Source organism: Hyalella azteca, unplaced genomic scaffold, assembly GCF_000764305.2.
Source record: "Hyalella azteca isolate HAZT.00-mixed unplaced genomic scaffold, Hazt_2.0.2 contig15535, whole genome shotgun sequence".
NCBI classification, from domain to species: domain Eukaryota; kingdom Metazoa; phylum Arthropoda; class Malacostraca; order Amphipoda; family Hyalellidae; genus Hyalella; species Hyalella azteca.
The window spans coordinates 55,166-79,535 of NW_025945385.1; the positions used below are offsets into that span (position 1 = coordinate 55,166).

Here is a 24,370-nt window from a genome sequence, read left to right on the forward strand (position 1 = left end):
TTACTGAACCTTTATCTATAGTTGCCATAGACTTGGTCTTGGTTTATCGCCAGCAAGTGAGGATAAGCTCCGTTATATCCTAACGCTTATTGACGTGGCAACAGGATTCCCAGAAGCATTGCGCCGCAAGGATATCGATTCTATTTCTGTGCCCGAAGCTCTGCTCCAAATATTTGCCCGCGTAGGGATCCCTACAGAAATACTGTCTCACCGTGGACCACAATTTACCTCCGCCTTGATGGGGGAAATCATTCGATGTGTACAGGTCGTATTGAACGACTCCATTCTACCTTAAAATCTCGTCTTAAAAAGCTTGTGTATTGACAAGCCAACTCAGTTGCATAGCTACTTGGTACCGACATTGTTCGTGCTCAGGGAACTGCCGAGCGAGTGGCGACCGTTTACTTTAGGCTATTCCGCCTTCGAGCTCCTCTACGGACGACAAGTTCGCGGACAGATTTCGGCATTACGCGACTTGTGGAACGTCAATCGTGTAAATTATGTCATAATGAAGAAGGACGCACGAAGCTCTATCAAGCCATTTGCTTAAGCAATATTCGCGCAGAGCGACTGTTTCCTGTGCTTACGCCGGCGACGGAGAGCCAGGCCAGCCTTTGACTCACAGCGATCTCTTTCTTAACTGGAAAAATAGTGTTCATAAATTTGACGATCAATTTGAACTTGGCTGTAGTGAAACCTGTATTTCTAATGAATTTGAGGAGATTGTAATTGTAGACACAGGAAACGAGAAGCCTGAAATATGTAGTTTGCTTGACGAAACCCAAACTGTTCAGGTAACCCAGATGCTTGAAGAGTTTGAAAGTGTCCCATCTTTAGTTTCTGGATGTATTAGCTTTCTGAAGCATGAAATTAGGTGGACTACGTCAGAACCTGCTCGATCTAAAGTATATTCTGTGTCACTGCATTTGCGAAAGCAATTTGACGACGAAGTCCATAAATTATTGCAACTGAATATAATTCAGCCTTCTTCTTCACCTTACAGTTCTCCATGTGTATTAGATAAGAATCCAGATAACAGTTATAGATTAACAATTGACTACCGAGCCCTGAACTCTGTCACTCAGTGCGATGCAGAACCTCCTTGCAACATGGACGAGGAGCTGCACTAATTCCATGGTGCCAAGTATTTCTCCGAAATTGTTCTCTGTAAAGCTTACATCAGATTCCTCTTTTATAAAATTCTAGGCCTCTAACTGCTTTTGACACGTCCAGAGGTCTTATGGAATTTAAGACTCCCTTTTGACTTTGACTTTACCGTTGTATCGTCCATACACAAGACTCGTGCGTATAGTTTTGAATTCATTGCCTAATGTGTCATTCCATTTTGATACTATTTATGTCTACAGCTAAACCTGGCCTGAACATGTAGAAACATTGAAAGCTGTATTTTCTAGAACCTAATGCTCATAATTTGACAGCGAGACCATCCAAAGGTCGTATTGTGGTAAATAAAACTGATTATTTAGGTTATAATCTAGGTGAAGGTCAGCTCTGACCACAAGGGAGCAAAAAATTGAATCCATAATGAGCATAGCTGTCCCAACAACGAAGAAATTGCTCTAATCCTTTCTCGGAATGATTTCATTCTATCGTCGGTTTATCAAAGCCTCCAATTTCACTAGACCTCTTTCAGATTTGCTGAAAAAAGATGTGAAGGAACCTCTGCCCTGGCCAAGCGAAGCGATATCCTGTTTCGAAGACCTGAACGAGGTGTAATTTATTCGGAAGCTGGACTAAAATTACCGATACCGACCCAGCCCTTCGTTGTACATACTGATGCTTCCAATAATTCTGTGGGTTGCGTACTACTTTAATATCACGATGACGTCCCTCACCCAATATTCTATGGTAGCAGGAAACTTTTGGATAGAGAAAAACGCTACGGAAAAACGGAGGAGGAGGGACAGGAGGAGTTAGTGTAGTTTTTGCTTTTTTTATGGTGAACATTAAATTTCCAATCAGTAGTTCACTGTGTGCAGAAGAAGAGCTGCGAGAGGCCGAAGTCTCTGCTGCTCGACGCTGCCGGTGATGACCCTCGCAGCATGCTAGTATTATATTATTTTATGAAGGTCACCGCACAAGCTACGACAGCGCTGTGGCCATCGCATCGTCCTCGTCTAACTCTGCGCCAGCCGCGGCCAGCGTCAGCTCCTCTCTCGCCCGTACCGTCAGCAGCGCCCCTCGCTCGCCCCCTCCGAGTAGACAGGTGATGGGCCCCCTCCAGGACAGTCCAGGTGGGTGAGTCGTTGGCTCTTTTATTTCAGCCCAATTTCATGTTTTCATGTCTTCCTTCACAACTTCTTTTTACCCAATCTCATGTTTTATGTCCAACTTCTTTCTGCCCACTTCATGTCTGCCCGCACGTCCCTTATTAGCCCATTTGACGGCATTGTAGCGTAAGTAAATAGAACCAATTACTATATAGTACATTTACTCAGGACTACGAATTTCAGATTTTGTTGCTGAAATATCAAGCTAGATCCTTGGCCATCAGACCGCACCCGCTGCCACCATTAGAGTCCGCGGCCTCCAGAGAGCTTCTAGTGAGTTCAATTCTTTATTAAAAATCAATTAAAATGTTTTAGTTTTTATAGCTTTTGTATTGACTGTCGCTACATCAGACTTATCACAATTGTTTATTTCTGTTTCAGAACAATCTTCTAGAACATCAGAACAATCTTCTAGAATGTATGGCCGCCTTGGAGCTAGAACTGTCTAAAGTAAGTCTATTGACTCGTATTCGTATTTTAAGTTTATTTGTTTGTTATGATTTATCATACAGATAAGTATCTGTAAGACAAATAACGTATTGTTAATAACCCTATACCGCCTGGCACGAGTAACCGGAGCAATATTGTCACAAGCCTACTACCCGAAAAGAATACGTTGCTAGTACCTTCGCGTCTCGAGGCAGGAGCCTCTCGTTTTGCTGCCACGAACAACGAAACGGTAAGATAGAACTTATTTCGGTTGCATCAATTCTGCATGGTAAACTCGGTTGTGATTATCCGCCGGAAATTTAAATTTAGTGCAGGAGATCCACGTTATGGACGATCAACGTGGGCAGGAGGTGCAGGAGGAGGAGGGGGGGGGGGCGCCGCAGCTACTTCTGCCACCCGTTATTGAGGGTGGTAAACGGAAGTCCCCCCATAACCACCCGGAGACTAATGCAAATTGTAAGTAATACACGTTTGTGACTTATGCGGTTACAGTAGGAGTCACTTACAAAATTATAATAAACGTATAACGATACACGATAAAAAAATAATGAAATTTCAAAATTTGATTTTAACTTTTTTTTCAATAAAAATATTTTAAGATAAAAAATTTTAATCTGAGAGCGGTAAGAATTTCTTGGCTTTTGACTGCGACGCCCCCTCCTCCTCTGGAGCTTCTCCAGCAAATACAAACGAGCGTAAGTTAGGGATTTTTTATTTTCTTTTGATTTTTCCTTATCCTGCGGATAGCCTGTGCTGGCGACTAGCCGGTAAAACAGCTTAGTTAAGAAAATGTTCATTTTTTTATATATTTAAAATCGACCCGTCCGAAGCCACTTTGCCACGCAAAACAAGGCGAATACTAGCCCAACTTCGGTCCGGCCACTCCATTATACTAAGCAGCTACAAAAACCGCATTGACAACAACATTTGTCCACATTGCCGTCTTCTGCCGGACAACGTGCCTCATTTTTTTAACTGCTTCAGCAATCCTACAACCCCAAACATCATAGACCTATGGCGAAGGCCCGTTCAAGTGGCTGGTTGGCTCCGGCCCCGTCTGGACCAGCCCGGCTGACGCGCTCGGTTGGGCAACAACAACAACGAAGGGTACACTAAAGTCGCCATAGCATGGCGAGGTTATTGCAGTCTTTGCGTGAATAGCATCTACGTGAGACTGTGTACAGTATATATTTTTATCTATTTGAAAATTTTGTCCAAACAATTCTAGTAACTTGAGGTTCGCAATATGTAGAAGAAATCACTATATCATATCTAGACTACATGTTACGATTTTTAGAGATGTTGCTATACTATCGTTTTCATGGTTAGACGGTTACTTAAAAAATGACTAATATAACAATAATAATAATTGCAAGTTAAATAATTTTTTAGACTTAAGGCATCAGAACTCTCTTTCCTATCTATTTACAACCTATATGTTGAATTACCAACTGCTTGACCGTTATACTAACATGTGGCAATGTGTTGATACCTTCTAGTCGCCATCCATCGATAAAATTGTGGGAATCAACTCACCATAAGAAAATTACTGCTAGGCCACGCTATATAATGTCTGTTCAATGTTTCTGATTAGTTCACGGGTTTGTCTTAGCAAATGAAGGTGTCGTCAGCGATTAAACATTTCGTTTTTAATCCCTTATTTCTTTATGTAATTTATATTTAATTGTACTTAGATAATTTTTACATTTGCTCATTACTAGATTAAATTTTTTATTTCCAGTGAAGGAAGGCAATTTTTTTCTCATGATGATTTGATTCTTCACGATTTTAGCTATGGTTTACATCTCGACGGCAAAAAGATGACCGTGGCCGTGAATATGATGATTTTAGAGCTCTAGTAATCGCAGAATGTATAAAAGAGATGATATAGTGATGGTCTTAACCCATCACGACCCTCGAGTAACTAACATTATTACATAGGGGAAAGTATATGCTTTTTCCCCAAATTCTTGAAATTTTTGAATGATTCTCTATTATTTGAAGATAATAAGGTGGAGCTTCGAAATTTTGAACATAGACTTTTTCTGGCGATTTTTGTCCATTGTGACCTCTAAAAATGCTGGCTGGATTTTTGAAAAAGTTTCTAAATATATATAATTCTTTCTTATTTTTTTATTTAAATTGACCCTCGAATCATGAAGAAATTATCCTATGAGTCTAAAATTTTGCACACATCGTTTTTTTTTTGCACATGCACAACTTTTCTGCACTATTGTGAATCCAAACTCCAAGAAGTTGATAAAACGCTACGGTGGCGGAATCGAAAGAAAGAACCTTTGGAAAGAAAAAATGTTGACTTCGTCCAATTTACTAATTTCGATCTTTAGGGGACGCATGGAAAACAACGAACAACAACAAATTTATAATAAAACATACGCCGGGCAATAAACATGCAACTTTGCTGAACATTCAGCGCCGACACTACTTAGTAAGAGAAGCGTCATTATTTTTAAGCGTAAATTCACTTTCCAACCATTGCAGCTGACAACACTGCAATCCTTCTTGCAGGTGTTCATCACTATCTTATGATAGGAAATGAAACAATCGTAGATCGTAGTTGCATCAATAAATGGAATGTCTTTGGTTCTTAGTGGCAATGGTTTAAATACCAGCTACGTGCGTCTGATGATGCGGTTATTTGATACAAACATTTCCACGTTAATAATTTTTAGCGTGAAAAAATAAATGTAAGACCGCACAGTGTATTGTCAAAATCTAAATCTATGACGGCTTTTGCGGTTATCCAGTAAGATCTGTTAAAACGGTAAATTGACTTCCAATGTTTGCATCTGGGCCATGTTATTGTAGCACCAGGTGCAGGTGACTCAATTTTATATTCTAGTAAACCAACATATTTTTAAACTAAGCCACAGGACATAACAATTATTATTAATGTTGAAAAAGTGGTTCAACATCAGTACAACACATGGTTTGAGATAAGAATGATCTAATCACTAGATGAAGCTTTGCAGCACTTTGTTCATTCATTAATAGTTACGGAAGGATTAATAAGCTTCGCAAGAATGCATGCTCGGAAAATATACATTTCTGGACTAGTCAGTGCATGATACAATTTACAAGCCTTTCATGACATCAGATACAAAATGAATAGTATTCACTAAAGTACGGAAATTTGAAGTTAAAATTATCCGTCATGTCGTACCTCAGCATTTCGAGTGCTAGCTTATGTCAACGCCTTAACCATATCCATAATGTGGGTTCTCGGGAGACTTCGTGGGAGTCTGGGAGACGGATGTGCGTGAGTTGCTCTCTTTAAACTAATCAATTTTGTATCTGATTCCATAGTTTGTAGGTTACTTTCACTTAGCTTAGGAATAGGAAGATCAGATGGGGAAAGGGAAACGTAGAAAAAAAGTAATAGCCATTCATCTGGATCGACAGTCATCGACTGATGACGATGCAGACTCAGGCTCTCAGGCATGCCTCTCAGCCTCTCGAGCATGAGTATTGACTCTCAGTCAATACTCATGTCCGGCCCGACGCCCGTCAGACTTAGCGGAAAAACATGCAGTGAAGTGAGTGAACCAGAACACCCATTCTGACTCACAGACCCAGTTCTCGAGTGGGACATGTAAGTGGGGTCTGGGCCCAATAACAGTATATGGATCATAATCATAATGGATGGCTAAAAAGGGCATTTATTGCCTTCAATAATGGCCAACAGGCCAAGGTGGTGTTTACCACTTACACTTAGGGATTTTTGAGTAAACAATTATTGATAAGTCTATTCATAATCATTAGCTTTGTAAAGTTTGTATGGAGCAAGGTAATGAGCTAAATATTGACCATTTAACTGGCTTCAATATACAAAAACACTTCAGGAATGCAGATCTTCTAAACATTGAAGAGTCACATAATGGATAGGTAGCTGATAGCACAGTGAACAGCAGTCAGCACTATCAATAGATCTACTTGTTTTATGTCCTATAAATCTACCAGACTCTACCCTCTAATAAATATCAGTGTGGAATTCTGTATAGGTAATATATTCTCATGTCAATATAAGAAAACGTATCGAAATACCAACCCTACCACCGCTGACCGCGTTACACCACATAATTTTTTGCCTCAAATAATGTTGTATCGAAAAACTGGTCTAGGTGTAGCGAAAATAATATATGAACTGTAAATTTTAGAATTCCATCCTGCCCTCTATACACACCAACTAGGAGTGACTGAGTGACTGACTGCACTGTTCCCATTTAATTCAGACCAATAAACCAATACTAAACATAAACTGAATGATAACCAAACAAACCTCATACAACTTGAAATGAGACTTAAGTTATGAGAAAATCTAACACTGTTTGAAATAAACATGTGCACAATTTAAATATTTTATATCCATTCACTGCTTTTAATTATTTTATATATAGTCTTATAATTGTAATTGTTTTTTTTTCTAGTTTTAAATTCACATATTTAAAGATTGAAATTAAATATTTTAATTAGAATACTCATTTTAGAGTGGAAAATCTTTCTAATTGCCTAAAAGGTCAATACAATCTCAAACTCTCAATATACAAGGTGGGCCAGAACTGATTGAGCAGTTTTGATGTAAAATAAAAGAGTAATGGAGGTACATAAAGAAAAAAGTTTATTTTCCTAGAAGTTAGCATAACATACCATTTAGAATACTTATGTTTTGAAAACAATATTTATTTGGAAGATGGTGGCCGTTAGCTGCAACACACTGTTGAGTCGTTCGCAAAGGAGGGAGTAACCGTAACAGTGAATTCTGATTGCTATGCTGCAATGTTGCAAAATTTCTTGCAGCCCATGATGGAAAACATTGTTGAAAATGAAGCATTTGGAGACATGTGGTTATAGCAGGATGGGGCTACAGCTCACACAGCCCGAATGTCACTCAATGTTTTGAAATGCATGTTTCCTGGACGTCTGGTGTCTCGATCTTGAGGGGTGATTTACAGTGGCCTGCAAGGTCACCTGATTTGAGCATTTGTGATTTCTTACTTTGGGGACAGCTAAAAGAGAGGGTGTTCAGAAGTCGCCCTCACAGCCTACCACAGCTAAGGGTACGGATTATTGCAGCAGAGGTTACGGCCATACCTCGCCATATGTGTGAACGTGCTGTAGGAAACTTCCGAGAACGACTCCAACAGTGTGCTGCAGCTCACGGCCTCCAAATTCCTGATATTGTTTCCAAAACATAACAAACAAATGCAAAGCAAAACCCAACACAACGCGCTGTTGCCGGGAAGCTTTTGTGGCTTGTGTAGCACAGCCAATCTGTGCTTATTTATCCTTGTTATGTGCCTCCAGCCTTGCCTTTACCTCACCTCAATGTCCTTGTTCTCTACCGTTTCAGTCTCAGTTACAGATATTCATCAACTATAAGCTGAGCCCAATGAATGATACCCAGCTGTATAACAGAGCGGTCTGACAGTCCTGACCACTCATGCTTAGCCATGCTGGTTAGTGAATGTGAATTAACTTGTGTTTTCTGTAAATAAGGCATTGGTTCTTGATTTATTATGATTCTTTGATTACATTGCATTAACTTCTGCATTTTCTCATGATTCCTATTTTAAACAAATAGTCAACTATACTTGATAGTCTGTCATTGCATTGTCAACCGTGTTCACATTGCAAACCCTTTTGGTTCTTTGGATACTACTTAACTTGTTTTGATTCCATTTAATTATGATGATATCCCTTGCTTGTTTTGTTAAGGTTAACTGATAAGTCCCTTGCCTTCACTTTACCCTGCAGTGCTTGATTACAAATTAATCTTTTCAATCACAGCTTCTCAAGTAATTCATCTTTTATTATTTTATTAATTTCATCTATTTTTACAGCTGGCATGGGAATGTTAAGTTCACATTAACCCGGCCTGTGCTCTTCCCTTATTAGTGATTTTTTTAATTTTATTTTGCCTACTGCAAATCTTAATTTGTTAATTTGATATTGTTCCTAATAAAATTTAAAACCTTAAAGCTTTCAAACCTAAAATTTAGACAAAATTAGCACTTCCACAAATATTTATTCTTTCTTGTTGTCATGGCCCTTTCTGTTATAAGAGGGGATAAATTGCAACTCGCGGTGCGCTGAGACTCACATGATAACAGCGCAAAACGCAAAACCCCACACAACGTGCAAAACGCCAAACCCAATTCAAAATGCAATGCAAAGCGCAATGCAAAACCCAATGCAACCCAACTCTTTCCCCAACACAAATGGGTTGCTTGCAATGGAAAAGAGAGCACTCCATGCAGTTTAATGTTATTTACAGTTTAGTACTATTTAGTTAGTAGTGACTGCCTCATGTGAGGTTTGCTACTTTTTCCACTTACAGCAAATAAATCCTATTCTCCTTCAGAGTCCCGCCCATAGGGTGTCATGTTTTTTCCTGTTTCTGCATTATCTTAGTAGAACTGTGCCTTAGCTATTGAGTCCACAGAAGCTCCACCCCCCCCCTCTGGGCTGGACCTTCTGTAACTTATATAACCTCATGTGAGGTGCTGATTAGGGCATGGTTATTACTACTAACTGGGCTGGGAACACACTGACAATGTGGTGATCTCTAAAGTCGATGCTCAATTTAATATCTCCTATACCTATTCTGTACCTAAATGTTTGACCATGTTATCATAACTCATGTTTCTTTTACTTTATTCATTTTCTCTCTTTAATTTTTACCTTTATTTATTTTCTTTCGTTGTTGTTGTTATTTTTGCTGTTATTTTTTCTTGTAATTTTTTGTGTGTGTGTTTCTTTTGCAGAATTGCAGATTTTCAGATGTTACATAACTAGGTAGTATTAGACACAAACTAGACCCTATTTAGGCAAGGGGCTGCATGGACCAGTATCCAGTGCTCCTATCAGAAGAATTAAATAAATAAATGCCTCAAAGGGTTGTCTGTTACGCAGGGAGCAAAATGCTAATAAAAAAATTGAAGAGATCTTGGAAGAAGAGGATGTGCTGTGCTTTTGATTACTGAGATATCGTCGTCTTTAAAATTAAACCTTGCATTCCAATTTTCAAGACTACTTTAAAATTTTTAATTGAAACCATCCACAAGGATTGTAAATTTCAATTCGTTTTCATATTGTCAAAGCAAATGTGTAGACTAAGTGTTCATGTGATCTCAATAGATTTAAGACAGTCTAGCATTATGAACCAGCTACTAGGCAGTAGGCAGTGACTGGCACTGACTGCCTTATGTGAGGGGTGCTACTTCTTCCTCTTTTAGTTTTACCAGTAACCAGACTATCCCTATTCTCCTTCAGAGTCCCGCTGATAGACTGTAAAGTTTTTTCTTGTTTGCATGTTCAGAGTAGAATCTTGCCTTGACTGTTGAGCATAATGTCAAAGCAGAGACTTTTTTAGACTCTTTCTCTATTTAATTTTTGAGTTCTATAGCTATAACAGTATAAGGCTACACCTATTCTCTACCTAAATATTTGGCCATGTTTGCCATGAATCTTCTTGTTTCCATTAGTTAAGAAACTAAAAGAAGTTAAGATGAAAAAGGAGTATCATGTGCACACTAAGTCAGGGTGCTAATTATATTTTTTGGCCAACACATTCAGACTTGTTTGCTTCTAATTTCCAGAAGTTTATATGTCCTAGTAAACACAAATAAATTGTTGTCAATATGGACTGAATATTAAAAATTCATAAGATTTGTTTTATCAAGATCAACAATTCTATCAACAATGCCAAGTGCCCACCTCACTCTGCGTGAGGAAGATATTATTCGGCTATCACTGGAGTTCCTGCAAAATCGGGCACTCCACATCACCCAGCTGAGCTTGGAGCGTGAAAGTGGGATCATCAACGGCAACTACTCAGATGACGCTCTGTTCCTCAGGCAGCTTATCCTGGACGGCCAGTGGGATGATGCCCTGGAATTTGTTCAGCCTTTGCAGGTTGGTTTTTAGTCTTTGTTTATTTTTCTTCATTCTTTAGTCTTTCTTTAGTCTTTGTTCTTTATATTCAAGGTATGATATGAACCGTTTTTCCACAAATTTCAAATTTGCCAAGTATTGCTCAAAATTTTACTGGGTTTTATTGCTGAAATTCATTTTCAGTTTTTTAAGACAATTATAACATAGGTAGGGTATATGATTAAATTTATATATTATATTCCAGGCTATGGAATCATTCAACAGCAAGAAATTCCACTTCCTTATTCTGAAGTATAAATATTTTGAGCTGCTCTGTATCAAAGCTGAAGCTCCCGACTCTGCCAACAATGAAGCTGCTGTCGCTGAACTTGTCAAGGTGAGAGATGCCTTGCTTTCAAAGACATTATGGGGCTTACTTGAAACACTGGAAATATTTTTAGTTTCCACAATTGTGAATTTTCAAGAATTCATCAAAGTTTTTCATAGCCAGTTCAGAAATGCTAGCTGATATTTAGAATAATGTCCTGATTCAAATCATCCTATCCAATATAATATAAGAATCTGTTCGTAGATTTCTCCCTTGTTTTAACTACTACTAACCATTATATTTGTACTTTTGTTATTGCTATAAAAAGCCAGTCAAATTACCTCTTTACATAAATTTAGTCACTGGTAAGTATAAGTAAGTTTAATTAGTTCAGAGTACCAAGACTTAAAGTTTAGAGTACCATAAAATGGGGTAACTTAGACCGGCGGGGTAACTTAGACCACTTTTGGTTTTTTTAACAAAAACCCCCAAAACTCAAAAACTATTTGACATAGAAAAATTTTGTCATTGGGCATTAAAGGCCTAATACTGAGGCTACATTGTAACCGGGCGCACTAGCGGGTGGAACAAACTCGTTGTTCACTTAGTGAAAATTACTCGTATAGTGCTTGTCACAGAAAACGGGAATTAATGAATTACTTAGGGATTTGCTTTTATTTAAGTATTTATTTTCATTTATTAAAAGAAAGCCAATATGTTAAAAATTGTATACAATAAGAACAATTTGCCAAACTCATAATCAAAACCGAATCGATAACCATTCAAATAAACTTAAGACCGTAAACATGAAACTATGGAATGAAACAATGGGTGGAGTGAAACACACAGCAACTGAAACAAACAAATGAACATAAATATACATGCAATAAGAGACATACTAATTTATTTGCTATGTGAGGGAATTTAGTGAATTAATTTGACTTTAAACATGAACAACAAAATAGGAGTGAATTAAGGAATATATTATAGAGTTAAAACAGTCAAGAGCAAATGCAAGTGCAGATCTTTTAAGTGCAAAAATGATTTAAGAAAACAATTTAAGTAATTATTGCAAGCACAAGCATCGCACCAAAAATTAATCAAGCTGACAGATATGAAAAGAACCATTGTAACAATAAATGACAATATAATGAATAAGAACTAAAATGCATAAAACAATCAGCCTAAAATATGTACATTAGACATAATTGATAATTAAAATGCAGACTAAACAGCCAACTCACCAACTGGTGATGGCGGTGCGAGTTTCAGAACATTCTGCTAACTCGAGACAAGTTTATTTGGCATGCATTAATATAGGTTTATGGGGTCGTTCAATACCTGAAACGAGACATAAAAACATAGGGCAACATTAGACACAAATGCATGAAATATGACAAATAATAACCATGTTTGCAATAAGTGAAAACAATAAATAAATGAAATCAATAATAGACATTTGTGAGCTGAAACACATGAGCTTGGTCTGCCCTAAGATTACCCCCGGTAACATACCCCCCCACCAGACCAAGGTCTGTGTAAGGCGAACTTTATTACAAAATATATTTACATGGTAAAATATCAGTTAAACTTGAATAACGGAATAAAATTTGCAATAAACTACAAGATCATTGGTAAAATATGTACAGCTCGCAACACTCACGATATAAGACTGATTATTAAATTTAAGAGATAACAAATATGCATTACAGTAAGACGTCAACATTGATTACATGAATATATCATCATCAGATACTGGTCCTCTCGATCGAGTTTGCATTGAGTGAATGGGCGCATTTGTCAGCTTTCTTTTTCTTTGATCATTCTTGCCCTCAGGCTTACTGTCAACACAACTCTCAGTTACTGACTTCAACTGTGCTAACTTTTTCGCTGATTCCTCAAATGCCGGGAACCCATGGAATTCCTCATCACCCTCCACAGCTGTTACATGATCAAAATTTCTAGCTTCACTACTACTAGCGCAAGACGCATGATCAGCAATGACTTCCTGGGAAGCAGGTTCCAAAACTGCTCTTAAGGTACGAGGTGACAGAGAACATTCAACATCGGTTTCTTCCTGCGATTCATCTATCATAAGCTGGGAATCTAATGAGGACAACTCCCAATCTTCCTCTAAATCAGCAGCAGGCACATTAAATTCTTCGAGAAAACCATCAGAAATTGGAGATGACAATGTTTTGTCCATTAATGAATCTAGTATTGATTGAGTCGCAACATCACATATTACAGGTACATCAGACTCCATTTCGCTAGTTACATAAAAATTTGTACTGCTACTACATTCACTGTCAATACGAGTTTCGAAATGACAACCTTTGCATAAGCCAACAAGGGAATGTTTGGACGAACTTGAACGACTAGGCGAACTCAGTCTAGAACCACTCAACGATGTACTCGTCAATGGCAACTCCACCACCCCCTCAGCAGGTGCATCATGAAACCCATGGAATGACTCAGACTTACTACCAGACGAAATACTAAAATTACCAGAATGAGAGGCATGACTTGCAATAGAGACTTCATGACGAACTTCACTTAACGACTCACCGCTGACAGACTCATCACTCAACGACTCATTGCTGACAGACTCATCACCCACTGGATCGTCACTCACTGACTCATCACCCTCTGTTGAACTACTAGAACTACACGCGACAGAACTACGACCAGGAGCAGGCATAGCATCAACTTCACACTGGATAGCACTTTGTTTCGCCAAGCCGGCCAGAACGGTTGCTAATTCTTTGAGCAATCTGGGATGGAAACCGTCTGGTCCACATGACTTGTTGGGATTTAGAGCTACCAGGTGCTTGAGCCTGGTATACAGCTATCATATAATAATAACTCATCATTTCAGGTGTTGGAGAAAATAGCACTTCTTATTTAGAATACTGCCTTAAAGGGTTGTTGGTTTATTTATTTAAGCAGAACTCCGGACTTTGAGATGCCAAATAATCATATGATAATAATAACTCATCATTTCAGGTGTTGGAGGAGGTAGCACTTCTTATTTATAACATAGCTATCAAATGATAATAATAACTCATCATTTCAGGTGTTGGAGGAGGTAGCACTTCATATTTATAACATAGCTATCAAATGATAATAATAACTCATCATTTCAGGTGTTGGAGGAAGTAGCACTTTATGCTCCTAATAAGGAGGCGCACTCACAGCTGTGCCTGCTGCTCACCACCACGCAGCTGCACCAGCACAAGCTCTTCAAAGACTGGAACCCTTCTAGTGCCAGAGTCGAGTGCTGGAACCAGGTAAACTTTTGGCAAGATGAGCTGTTAATTATAGGGTTCTGAGCTAAATTAATTAGAATATTTGTTTCTATGTTTATTGCTTTTGAGCAGTGCAGGTTGGAGAAATTTGCAATCTATTCTCAACTAACTACAATGATGTAAACAAAAATAAAATATATTAAAATTTTCTTTCTTTTTTTAGACTTAAAATTTATTTGCAATCATTGTAAGGCCCGCTTAAGCCAGCCAGGCATTATTTGTAAATTGTGGTCCTCAGGATGGACTCATGTTTACCATAAAAGCTCAGCAGACGTTGAATGCTATGAACATTTATGTTTCTCACCAGCAGAACTGACAGAAATAAGAGCATGGATCTGCCTGCCCTGTTGGGGCGGGTGGGAGTTTAATAAAAAAGAGCGAACTGAATAAAAATTACATTAAACGTGGAAGAGAGACTGAATTGACTGAAAACAGCCTTTCAAGCAATGCTGATAATAAATTCCAAGAAACTGATCAGTAAAAAACACACTAAATAGAACTTGGGTACAAAAGTGTCGTGTAGATGCAAACTAAATGGTACACCTAGAAGAATGCAAGCAAGAGTGACAGTACGGTACTATAATAAAAAAAAAATGATTGCCAAGATAAAAAGACAAACTAGATTATATGGCACTATTGTTCTAACAGCATAGGTTTTTTTTCTGTATCAGTGCATGTATACATGAATTAAGCAAAATTAATTACATTAAAGAATCAAATTGAAGATAGAAATTGAAATGTATATACCCGCAAACTATGCATTTCAGGAACATCTGATCAAATGGTAAAATAATAGAACAAGTGGGTACACAAGTAAAGCTTGCTACAAAGAAGCCAAAGCACTCTTGTGATATTGCCCTTGTTGGAGAACTTGGTACATTGAGATGACAATTAACAATACTGTCTGTCTCCAATATACTCCGGTAGTGTAAAATTGAGCAAGTGTATGAAATAGTTCTAAACCTGAAGCGTTCAGAAAATAATTTCAGCAACACTGATAAGGTATAATGTGCTATTCGTGATGTATGACTTGATGAAGAGTTTAAAACCCTCACATGCTGTAATTTTAATCCATGGATAAAACATGTTTCCTTTGAAAACGAATGACGTACTCCAAGTATAAACTGCTAATTGAAAAATAGCTATAGATAACAAACAAGCTATGAAGATGCGGCCTTCCTATTATGTATTGGGCTCTGTTTTTCTGTAATAATAATAATTATTATTAATAATCATAATTAATAATAATCATTATTATAAAGTGATTATTACTAATACTAATTATCGTATGTACCTACTAATAATGTACACAATTATAAGTACACTAATTATTAGTACACAAACTTTTTAATAATAAGTTTGTGTACTAATAATGTTATTAATAATATCATTAACAATATTTTCCCCCATGGCAGGTGTTGCCGCTGGTAGAGAAGTACCTGTCAGGAGAGCGTGGTAGTGACAACATAGGCACGCCAGGCTCGAGTGCTGGAGACAAGAACAAAACTACTGCCAAGAACGACAGGCTCGTCCAGCTCATGATCAAAGGGCTGCTCTATGAGAGCTGTGTCGAGTATTGTCAGGTGATTGTTCTTAAATAGTTAGTAGTTATCTTGTCAGATTTGCCTTGACTTGAGATAGAAAAATTGTACCGTAATTAATTTGGTATATTCGCGTTTTTCGCGTATAGGTATTCGCGTTTTTCGCGCAGGTGATTGTTCTTAGTTAGTAGTTTTCTTGTCTGATTTGTCTTGACTTGAGATAGAAAAATTGTACTGTAATTAATTTGGTATATTCACGTTTTTAGCCCATTTTTCCATTTATGGAATAAATGCACTGTTGTGCTCGTCATGTCCGTCCGTCTGTCTGTCCGTGACGTTACGTTTTCGTCGACGAGAAAATGCGCTCTCTGTCACTCACAGCAGTGAGTACTGAGTTATATTTTTTTGTGTTGTAATGACTAATTAACTGAGCATTTCCTGGACACAAAGGGTTTGATTTTGTCCATAGTTGAGTATCACCTGCAAAGCATTGGCATATGTTTAGCTTATTTCATGATTGACAATCTTTGCTTGTTTCCCACAAGCAGTTGAACCCAAATTTCTGAATTATTGATTAACTTCTTTTCAACGCCATTTCCGAGTGATCACTTTATTATTAGAGAATTATTCAATGTTTTTTCTATATATAGCTAGCAAAAGGCATCAAAAATATATTTTTCTATAAATAGCAAAACATATGGAAAATATATACTTTGCATGCTTGTAACATCGCTATTTTGCATCTGCATTTTCAAAATTTTAACATAAACTACAAGGAACAATCTTATGACAGAATTTTGAAGTTAATTAATTAATGAACAATTTTATGATTCACTGCAGGGCCAGGCTACAGACACAATTTTGAAGTTAATTAATTAATTAATGAACAATCTTATGACTGCATTTTAGAACAGAATTATGAAGTTAATTAATTAATTAATGAACCATCTAATAATCCGCCTCTCACCACCGCAGGGCCAGGCTACAGGCACCGCTAGTCCCTCAGCCTCTCCTCACCTCGAGTTCCCTCCTCTGCTTTCCCTCACAACTTTCAGCGACTCTGACCTCAGTCTTCTGTCCTGGCTGCAGTCCATCCCACCAGAGACTTTTGCTTGTCCCTTCGAGCAGCGCAGTCTCAATGTGGACGTGGAGAGACTGGATAAACCCAGTCTTGAGGCCAGCTGGACGGAACAGCTTCTAGTTACGCCAATCAAACCCAGGATCTTCCCGCACTCTGCTATGCCTTATAGTCGCCCTAAAGCCACTGACCTCATGTCGCGGTGAGAACAACATTATTGTTGTCCTTAGGTTGGGTAGGAAATAATTCTATCAATAATAAATTATATAATAATTCTACCTATATTTACTATAATAAATTATTATAGTAAAAATATTATCATAGTGATTATAGTAAAAAATTCGAATTTCCTTAATCCTCGGGTGATTTGAGTAGATTATTATAATAAATAATATAATAATAATTATATTAAATAATTCAGATGTCCTCAATCCTCAGGTAGTTCCTCATAATCCAGTTAATTCAGAGGATATTATTGTAAAGCTTAACGTGTGATTTATTACATTCATTGATTGAAACGTAATGTATAAAAAATTTTCATTTGTGTCAGGTCTCTGAACCCCGGCATGGAAGGCTTGGCAGGCTTCAGGTCGTCTATGATCGCATCATCTGGCGACATGAACATTATGTCTAAAAGCATCGCAAGCTTCCACTTGACAGGTAAAAAGACCATCAACACGTCAGTAGACCGACTCTTCGACTCAGACCATGTCTTCACCGGCAGCGCATACGGTGATCTCCCCACTATAATTGAAAAAGATTTATCATCTCTCAACCTGTCAAAGGATATGAATAACTTAAAAGACACAACTAAAAGACACTCTACTGATTCTCTTAATAAACCTCCAGTCAGTGAAAAAAATTCAGATTTTTCTGAATCAACAAAAGAAGATCGGACTTCACCCAGGGCACATTCCCCTGCAATGCACAACAGTGGTGCAGGTGGTGCTACAGGTGGTGGTGTTAATCACCATTCTCTTGCTCACCATCAACTTCATCACAACGTGTCAGCTAGTCAAACAAATCTGTCACCATCTACAGTGCAGCAACAGATGCACCCTAAACAAAACGTTCCTCTACCACCTCTACCTGCACAAATCCCACACTCACCACAACCATATCAACCACAACAATCTTACCAACCATACCACGCACCAGCACAACAGTTCCAGCGTTACAATTCACCACAACAATACAATAACAATATAAACAGTGACGTGGCGCGAGAGAAGACTGAATTATACAGCATTTATCAGCGTCGCCAGCTGCAGAACAGACCCGAGGTCTACGGCAACGCTAACAACGCGCCTGTCAACGCTAACAGGTCTAGTCTAACTCTAACGGTCTAGTCTAACTCTAACGGTCTAGTCTAACTCTAACCTCTCTGCCTTTACCTCACTTTCAATGTGAATGAATATATTTTAATGTAAATGAATACATCCCCTGCTCTGAAAATATTTTTTAAAATCGTTTACCGCTTTTGTTTCAAATGTGAGCTCAAGCCAATCGATTTATTAAAGATCCTAAACAGAGAAGACCTGTAATTTTTTGTCACGATGACTAGTGGGAAAGTTTCATGATTAATTGGGCTTTTGGTAATTTCATCCGCAAATGTAAACGTTAATAATAGAGTTAAGCGTTAATATTATAAAATTATTCGCTAATAATAAAATTAAAAGTTGTAATCAGATTGAAAGGTAATAATAAAGTTGAACGTAAATTTTAAGCGGTATTGTATTTGTTGCACCACAGACCGCTGATGAGTGGAGGGCTGAGTGTGGCGGCGGAGGATGAATGCTGAGCAGAGCTGAATGCTGAGCAGAGCTGAACGCATTAGGGGTGCGGCGTGTAGCAGTCACGTGTGCTAATGAGTTGCTAGCTCCGTAAATGAGATGTCAATATATCGAGTTAAGTTTGTTGTTGAATACGAATTTCATTCATATAAATTTTACTGAAAATACGTTTTCATTATCACGTATAATTATGAATAAAATTTGTAAATGTGGGTATAACTTACAATTATCAATAAAATTTGTATAAAAAATGCAACTTTCGTACACGAAGTAATACTTAATAATATTTTAACGTTTTCAGCATAAACGTTTTTCAAACGGTTACGGAACATGTCTGCCAATGACAGCAGTAACGACTAGGTCAACCCAATACCTGTTGAAATACTTAAAATAAAATAAAATCAGTTTTGGCTCGAGAGATCGAACTGATGTTGGAACTTTTAAGAAACATGGTTTCTCAATATTACTATTATATGGGTTGATGTTTGCTGATAACCCCACTGCATCTGAAATAGTACTAACTACTAACCACCTCTTGGTGAGAAGCTGCATAAGCAATTCATCGAAGAATAGAATATGAATTTTGTATTTATGCTACTACATCTAATTCTAATTCTATAGAATTAGAATATGAATATCAGAATAGACTATGAATACACCTACATTTAATTTTATTGGCGCAGCCTACGCTGCTGGCATTAGAATAAATATTCATTCTTCATTCGAAATTTAGTATAAATATGCGAAAATCTATTAAGACAACAGTTTATGCGCCGTGCGAATTGCGATTAGAAAGACGGTAAGTAAATGCTTTGTGCTAAATATTACGCGTTTTTTTTTTCACTCACGGATATTAACAACTTTTAAGTTTCATCGCAAGCAAACTAGTTGCCATAGCCACTAATTTGTCGCAATAACTGTTAAGCCATTAAAAGTTATTGCTACTTACTAAGCAATAATTTAATTACCTTCAAACCAACACTTCGAGCAGCCCAGCAACTAACTTTTGAAATAAAGCTTATTCTATAACTGATGACAATCCGTTAATACTGCAGAGCATGTTTGAAAGGCGACTGTACGGTACACCTGGGCCGTAAAGGGTTAAGTTTTCGTTTTTATGCACAGGATATGAAATTTAGTGTCGTAGTTTTCATGAGAAATTCGCGATTTTCTGTTGGACGAAACCCACGGCTAAAAACGCTGGCTTCGCATATTAGATTAGCTAATTAATAAAAAACTTTTGTTAGCCGCTACCCCGTACATTTTCGAATGGGGAGTTACGATTGTGAATGCAGAGTACGTTGCTAATTTTCTATTGTATCGACCAAACGTATTAGGCATATGCCATCTCTGCGATCAATGAAGTCTGCAGATTATGCATGTATTTGACAACCATCACAATAACCATGCCCTGACCAGTCTTAGTCCCTCTTCCCTCAGACCACGACCAATTCTCTTCCCTCAGACCATGAAATTCTCGCTATTGACGATTAAATTCTCGCTCTTGACGATTAAATTCTCGCTATTGACGCTTAAATTCTCGCTCTTGACGATTAAATTCTCGCTATTGACGCTTAAATTCTCGCCATTGACCATTAAATTCTCGCTATTGACGATTAAATTCTCGCTGTTGACGATTAAATTATCAAATTCTCGCTATTGACGATTAAATTCTCGCTATTGACGATTAAATTCTCGCTATTGACGATTAAATTCTCGCTATTGACGATTAAATTCTCGCCAACTGTCATGAAATTATATGCTATAGAGTGAAATTCTTCTGCAGTGATATTTGTTTGCTTCTATCGACATGCAAGTTTGTGTTAGAGTATTCCTATATTCCGTTAGTTGTTTATGAGAGGATATTAGGCTATATTTCCATTCGCAATACAGTGAATTGTATTGTGTGCAAGTATTTTTTATGACATGAAATGGGCAGAAAAGATTATTTTTTTACTACTTAATGTTTTTCATCAGTTCCAACTGTTGGAATTTGAAGAGTTGAAAATCTTGCGTGAGTTGAAATTAACAACACATGATGGTTCATCGCCTGGTCTGTATGCGTGACTCGCATGATTCTGTATGCGCTAGTCGCATGATTCTGTATGTGTGACTCGCATGATTCTGTATGCGCTAGTCGCATGATTCTGTATGTGTGACTCGCATGATTCTGTATGTGCGATTCGCATGATTCTGTATGTGCGACTCGCATGATTCTGTATGTGCGACTCGCATGATTCTGTATGTACGACTCGCATGATTCTGTATGTGTGCGACACGCATGATTCTGTATGCGTGACTCGCTTAATTAAATACGCACAACTCTAATGATTCTGAATGGCAGACGCGCAAAATTCCGTATGCCCAACATCAGTCGAGGCGGCAGCAAAGCACATGCAGTCTCTGCGCAGCTATAATCTAAGTGATCTATCTTATGACGCACTACCTCAGTAAATCACCGCCCCCGCTGGGTTTATGGAACTACCAAGCTACATATCTCAATCTTTTTATATTCACTGCCTTGTTATGTTTACTTGCTGCTGGTATAGGATATTATGCGCCTTGAATTGCATGCAACGCAGTAACATATAAAGTCTATATGTTTCATTTTTTGTTCTACATAACTAGCGTGATAACCTGCATGGCGCTGTTTGGGATAGTTAGCTCCTTTATCGCTTAATGGCTGATGTAATCTCGCATAGCAAGAAAAATCCGTTTATCCTGATATGACAATGATTTTCAAACTGTCGTCGACGATAAAGAACGACCCGTTCAAACCCCTGGCAGAAATAATAACCTTATCAGCCCTCGTTTTGAAATTCGAGTTTTAAACACTCCATTTCCAGTACCATTAGGTTCCAATTCTTATTCTAAACTTGCAGATATTGCTGATCTCTCGATAATCTTGTCAATATCCCGACACGATGTGAATGTTTATGACAGGACACAATATGAATATTTTTCGTATTCATATTGTGAATACGTGCGCGATAATTCACTACAACACAAAATGCAGATGGAGATTGCATATGAAAAATAACTCGTGCACTGATCCGTATAACGTTGGAAAAATCTCGCGGGTTTACGAATGACTTGAAGAGTGTTGTACTCATATATTGTATACAGGTTTCTTTTATTATGTACAATGACTTCGAAACGTGCATATCAGTACCTGTTCATATACGTTGAGCACGATACCGATGTGTGTAGGCCGCAACGTGTAATCAAGCGCTTACTCATCATGGGTTTCGTACAGGCTTACGTACGCACCTGGGCCTTGCTAGATAACCGGACCATGCGTCCAATTTCCTAAAATTTACGACTCATTTGGTATTTTCATACCTTATTTAGGTCACCGAATTATCGCAGCCTAGGAACTGGAAATCTCGAGCGATTTTGCAGTGGAAATTTACTCTTCTGGAAATTGTTTTGGATTAGATTTCGTATTTGGCTTGATAATGAATTAATTGCTGTAATGTGTTTATTTGTAATGTGCTTGCTGGCAACTTTAAAAGTGCTACAAAATCGGCATGGCGGAACGTTTACTATCGAAACACAGCGCATGACATTCAGTTGTTTTATTTGCAGTGTTTATTGTGGTAGGCGATGTAGCGGCACCGCCCTCAGCTGTTCACCCTAATATGGTAACCCTCCCTCGACTGCTATTCAATGTGTAGCTTGTCTTGCTCATGGCTTTTAAACTGCAGATACTTTTTTATGTTTTAAGTGTTTTTCTGTAATATCGTTCCTGGATGCGAGTAATTTACTGAGGATCGGGTACCACAGCGATACCACGATAGGATAGTTGTAGAGCGCGGTGATCATAGTTTTTGTCGAGGATGAGTGATGGAACTGCGGGACTTGAATGGTCGTTAATTGGTGCAGCTGCAGGAATATATGCCCGTTGCTGGAGCGCATAGTGGTCAAGCCTCTGATGTTGACGCGTGTTTAAGTAAACATAAAGGTAAAGGAAACCGAAGCTCGCGAAGCGAAATATTGACAGTAATTGTTGAAAATATTCTTTTGTGACTTTAGTAATTTGGAACAAGAGAAGTGGTCCATTTGAGTGTGCGATTCGTCTCTACAATCGTAACAAATTTGGAGTGCATTTACGACTGTGAGTTCACCTTCTTATCGATTTTTTTTTTTTTTTTTTTTTGCTTTTTCCCTTTTCGCTTTGAACTTAGTTTCTATGTCGCGATAATGATTTTTCAGTGTAATTCATATTTCAGAAATGCTTTGTCTTTGAACGTAAAATAGCATTACTCCAGCTTATTCATACTCGTATACTATAATGGTATCATCAAGGCACTGACCAGAAAATATTGTGCTAATTTGTGATCTACGTTTAATGCTACAATCCAGGATTCCATGTTGTGACCGTAAAAGGCTTCCATTGTTTTTTCCCTGGCCCTGATTCCCCCTCCTCTCCCCATTGTGATCATCCCCCTCGCCCCCGTCCCCGTGGGTGTGGTCGCACATGGGGATTCATTGCATGGATCTTCAGCCGCCCTTGCTGCGCTTGTTTCCTGCAGTGACCTAATGGGTTCGCGTGCTTAAATAAATGCAACTGGTGCTTAATTGAATTGTATTGTTGAAGTAAATTGTATAATAACGACGTATCGTTGTAGGCTCTGATCGAGGTGTCGGGGTTTCGCTGGAAAGAGGCTAATTCTTACGAAATTGAACGATATATTCATTGAATAATGATTGTTGTTCACGCGTTGGTAAGTTCAGACACGAATTCGGTGCGATTAGTTATAAAATTATGCATGGGCTGTTGAAAATTGTTCCTAGAGTTCCTAGAAAATTGATACAAATGCCTGCACTCTCATTTGTAACTGATAAGCGTCTTTTGGTGCCTAGAGCAATTGTCTTCAATGATATTTTCTTGATAGCATTCAAGCTGTACGTTACAAAATATAACAAATTGACGTACTTACCATCACAAACATAACTAATGTGACACATGGTGCTCACTAAATGTCAATCCAGAATTATGTAACGAGTCTTATCTAATATATCATTATTATTTATGACCATCGAAATGCACGCTTCCACTAGTTCCAATGTGAAAAATGGCTGATCCAAATGAATTTTATCTAAGCTATCTATAGAATTTTATCTATATACGATATAGAATTTTATCTATATCGTAATATATCGTAATTATTTATGATCATCGAAATTCAGGCTTCTTCAAGTTTCTGAGAACCGTGCTTGTTGATGGTATACCAAAGCGATCCAAGTCTCCAGCTAACCTAACCTATGCTCTAATAGAGAGGTGACGTAGTGCAGGTATTCAGTCGCGTGTCCATATCAGGGCACACTCAACTAGTGCATCGGCATAGCTCGAGTGCTGTAACTCTTTCACTTGGCTGCCTTCTTTTGGCGTGGGTTCTGCTTGTGTTTGCATTCTTTTTGCTTCAAGGGCGTGCTAGCTAACATAAACATTGACGTGACTGTAGCCGAGTTGACTCTGACAACTGTTTGATCTAGAATAAGTAATAATGTGGTCGGAAACCATGTTCTGCGTTGACGATTTGGAGTTTTACCTTGGACCCTGATTTGTGATTGGTTCATAGGTTTGTGCTGTCGCAATATTCTGACCATCCGGATATCGGTTATTTACGTATTGAATTCAGTTAGTGTGTATGGCTGGACCAGCAAGGGACATATTTGCTCAGC

At 38.1% G+C, this 24,370-nt stretch overlaps 1 protein-coding gene and 1 long non-coding RNA gene across 2 annotated transcripts; both read left to right on the forward strand.

Annotated features, from left to right (window-relative positions):
• The first annotated feature begins 414 nt into the window (after positions 1 to 414).
• LOC108665415 lies at positions 415 to 3,074 on the forward strand. Its single transcript, XR_001930443.2, has 3 exons — positions 415 to 2,564; positions 2,673 to 2,741; positions 3,051 to 3,074. It is a non-coding gene; the product is annotated as an uncharacterized LOC108665415 (long non-coding RNA).
• Positions 3,075 to 10,359: 7,285 nt separating this feature from the next.
• On the forward strand, positions 10,360 to 18,690 carry LOC108665404 (WD repeat-containing protein 47). The gene is made up of 7 exons (XM_018152153.1): positions 10,360 to 10,676; positions 10,900 to 11,031; positions 14,109 to 14,252; positions 15,686 to 15,853; positions 16,787 to 17,091; positions 17,440 to 18,213; positions 18,642 to 18,690. The coding sequence occupies exons 1-7, from the start codon at positions 10,464 to 10,466 to the stop codon at positions 18,688 to 18,690; spliced, it is 1,785 nt and encodes a 594-aa protein (XP_018007642.1). The 5' UTR covers positions 10,360 to 10,463.
• Positions 18,691 to 24,370: the final 5,680 nt, after the last annotated feature.

What these genes read in the sequence shown, in the direction of transcription:
- LOC108665404 (XM_018152153.1), top strand. Translation starts at nt 10,464, where the DNA reads ATGCCAAGTGCCCACCTCACTCTGCGTGAGGAAGATATTATTCGGCTA. An exon ending in CTGTCGCTGAACTTGTCAAG is followed by an intron (nt 11,032 to 14,108) that starts GTGAGAGATGCC and finishes TCATCATTTCAG; the next exon opens with GTGTTGGAGGAAGTAGCACT. An exon ending in GAGTCGAGTGCTGGAACCAG is followed by an intron (nt 14,253 to 15,685) that starts GTAAACTTTTGG and finishes CCCCCATGGCAG; the next exon opens with GTGTTGCCGCTGGTAGAGAA.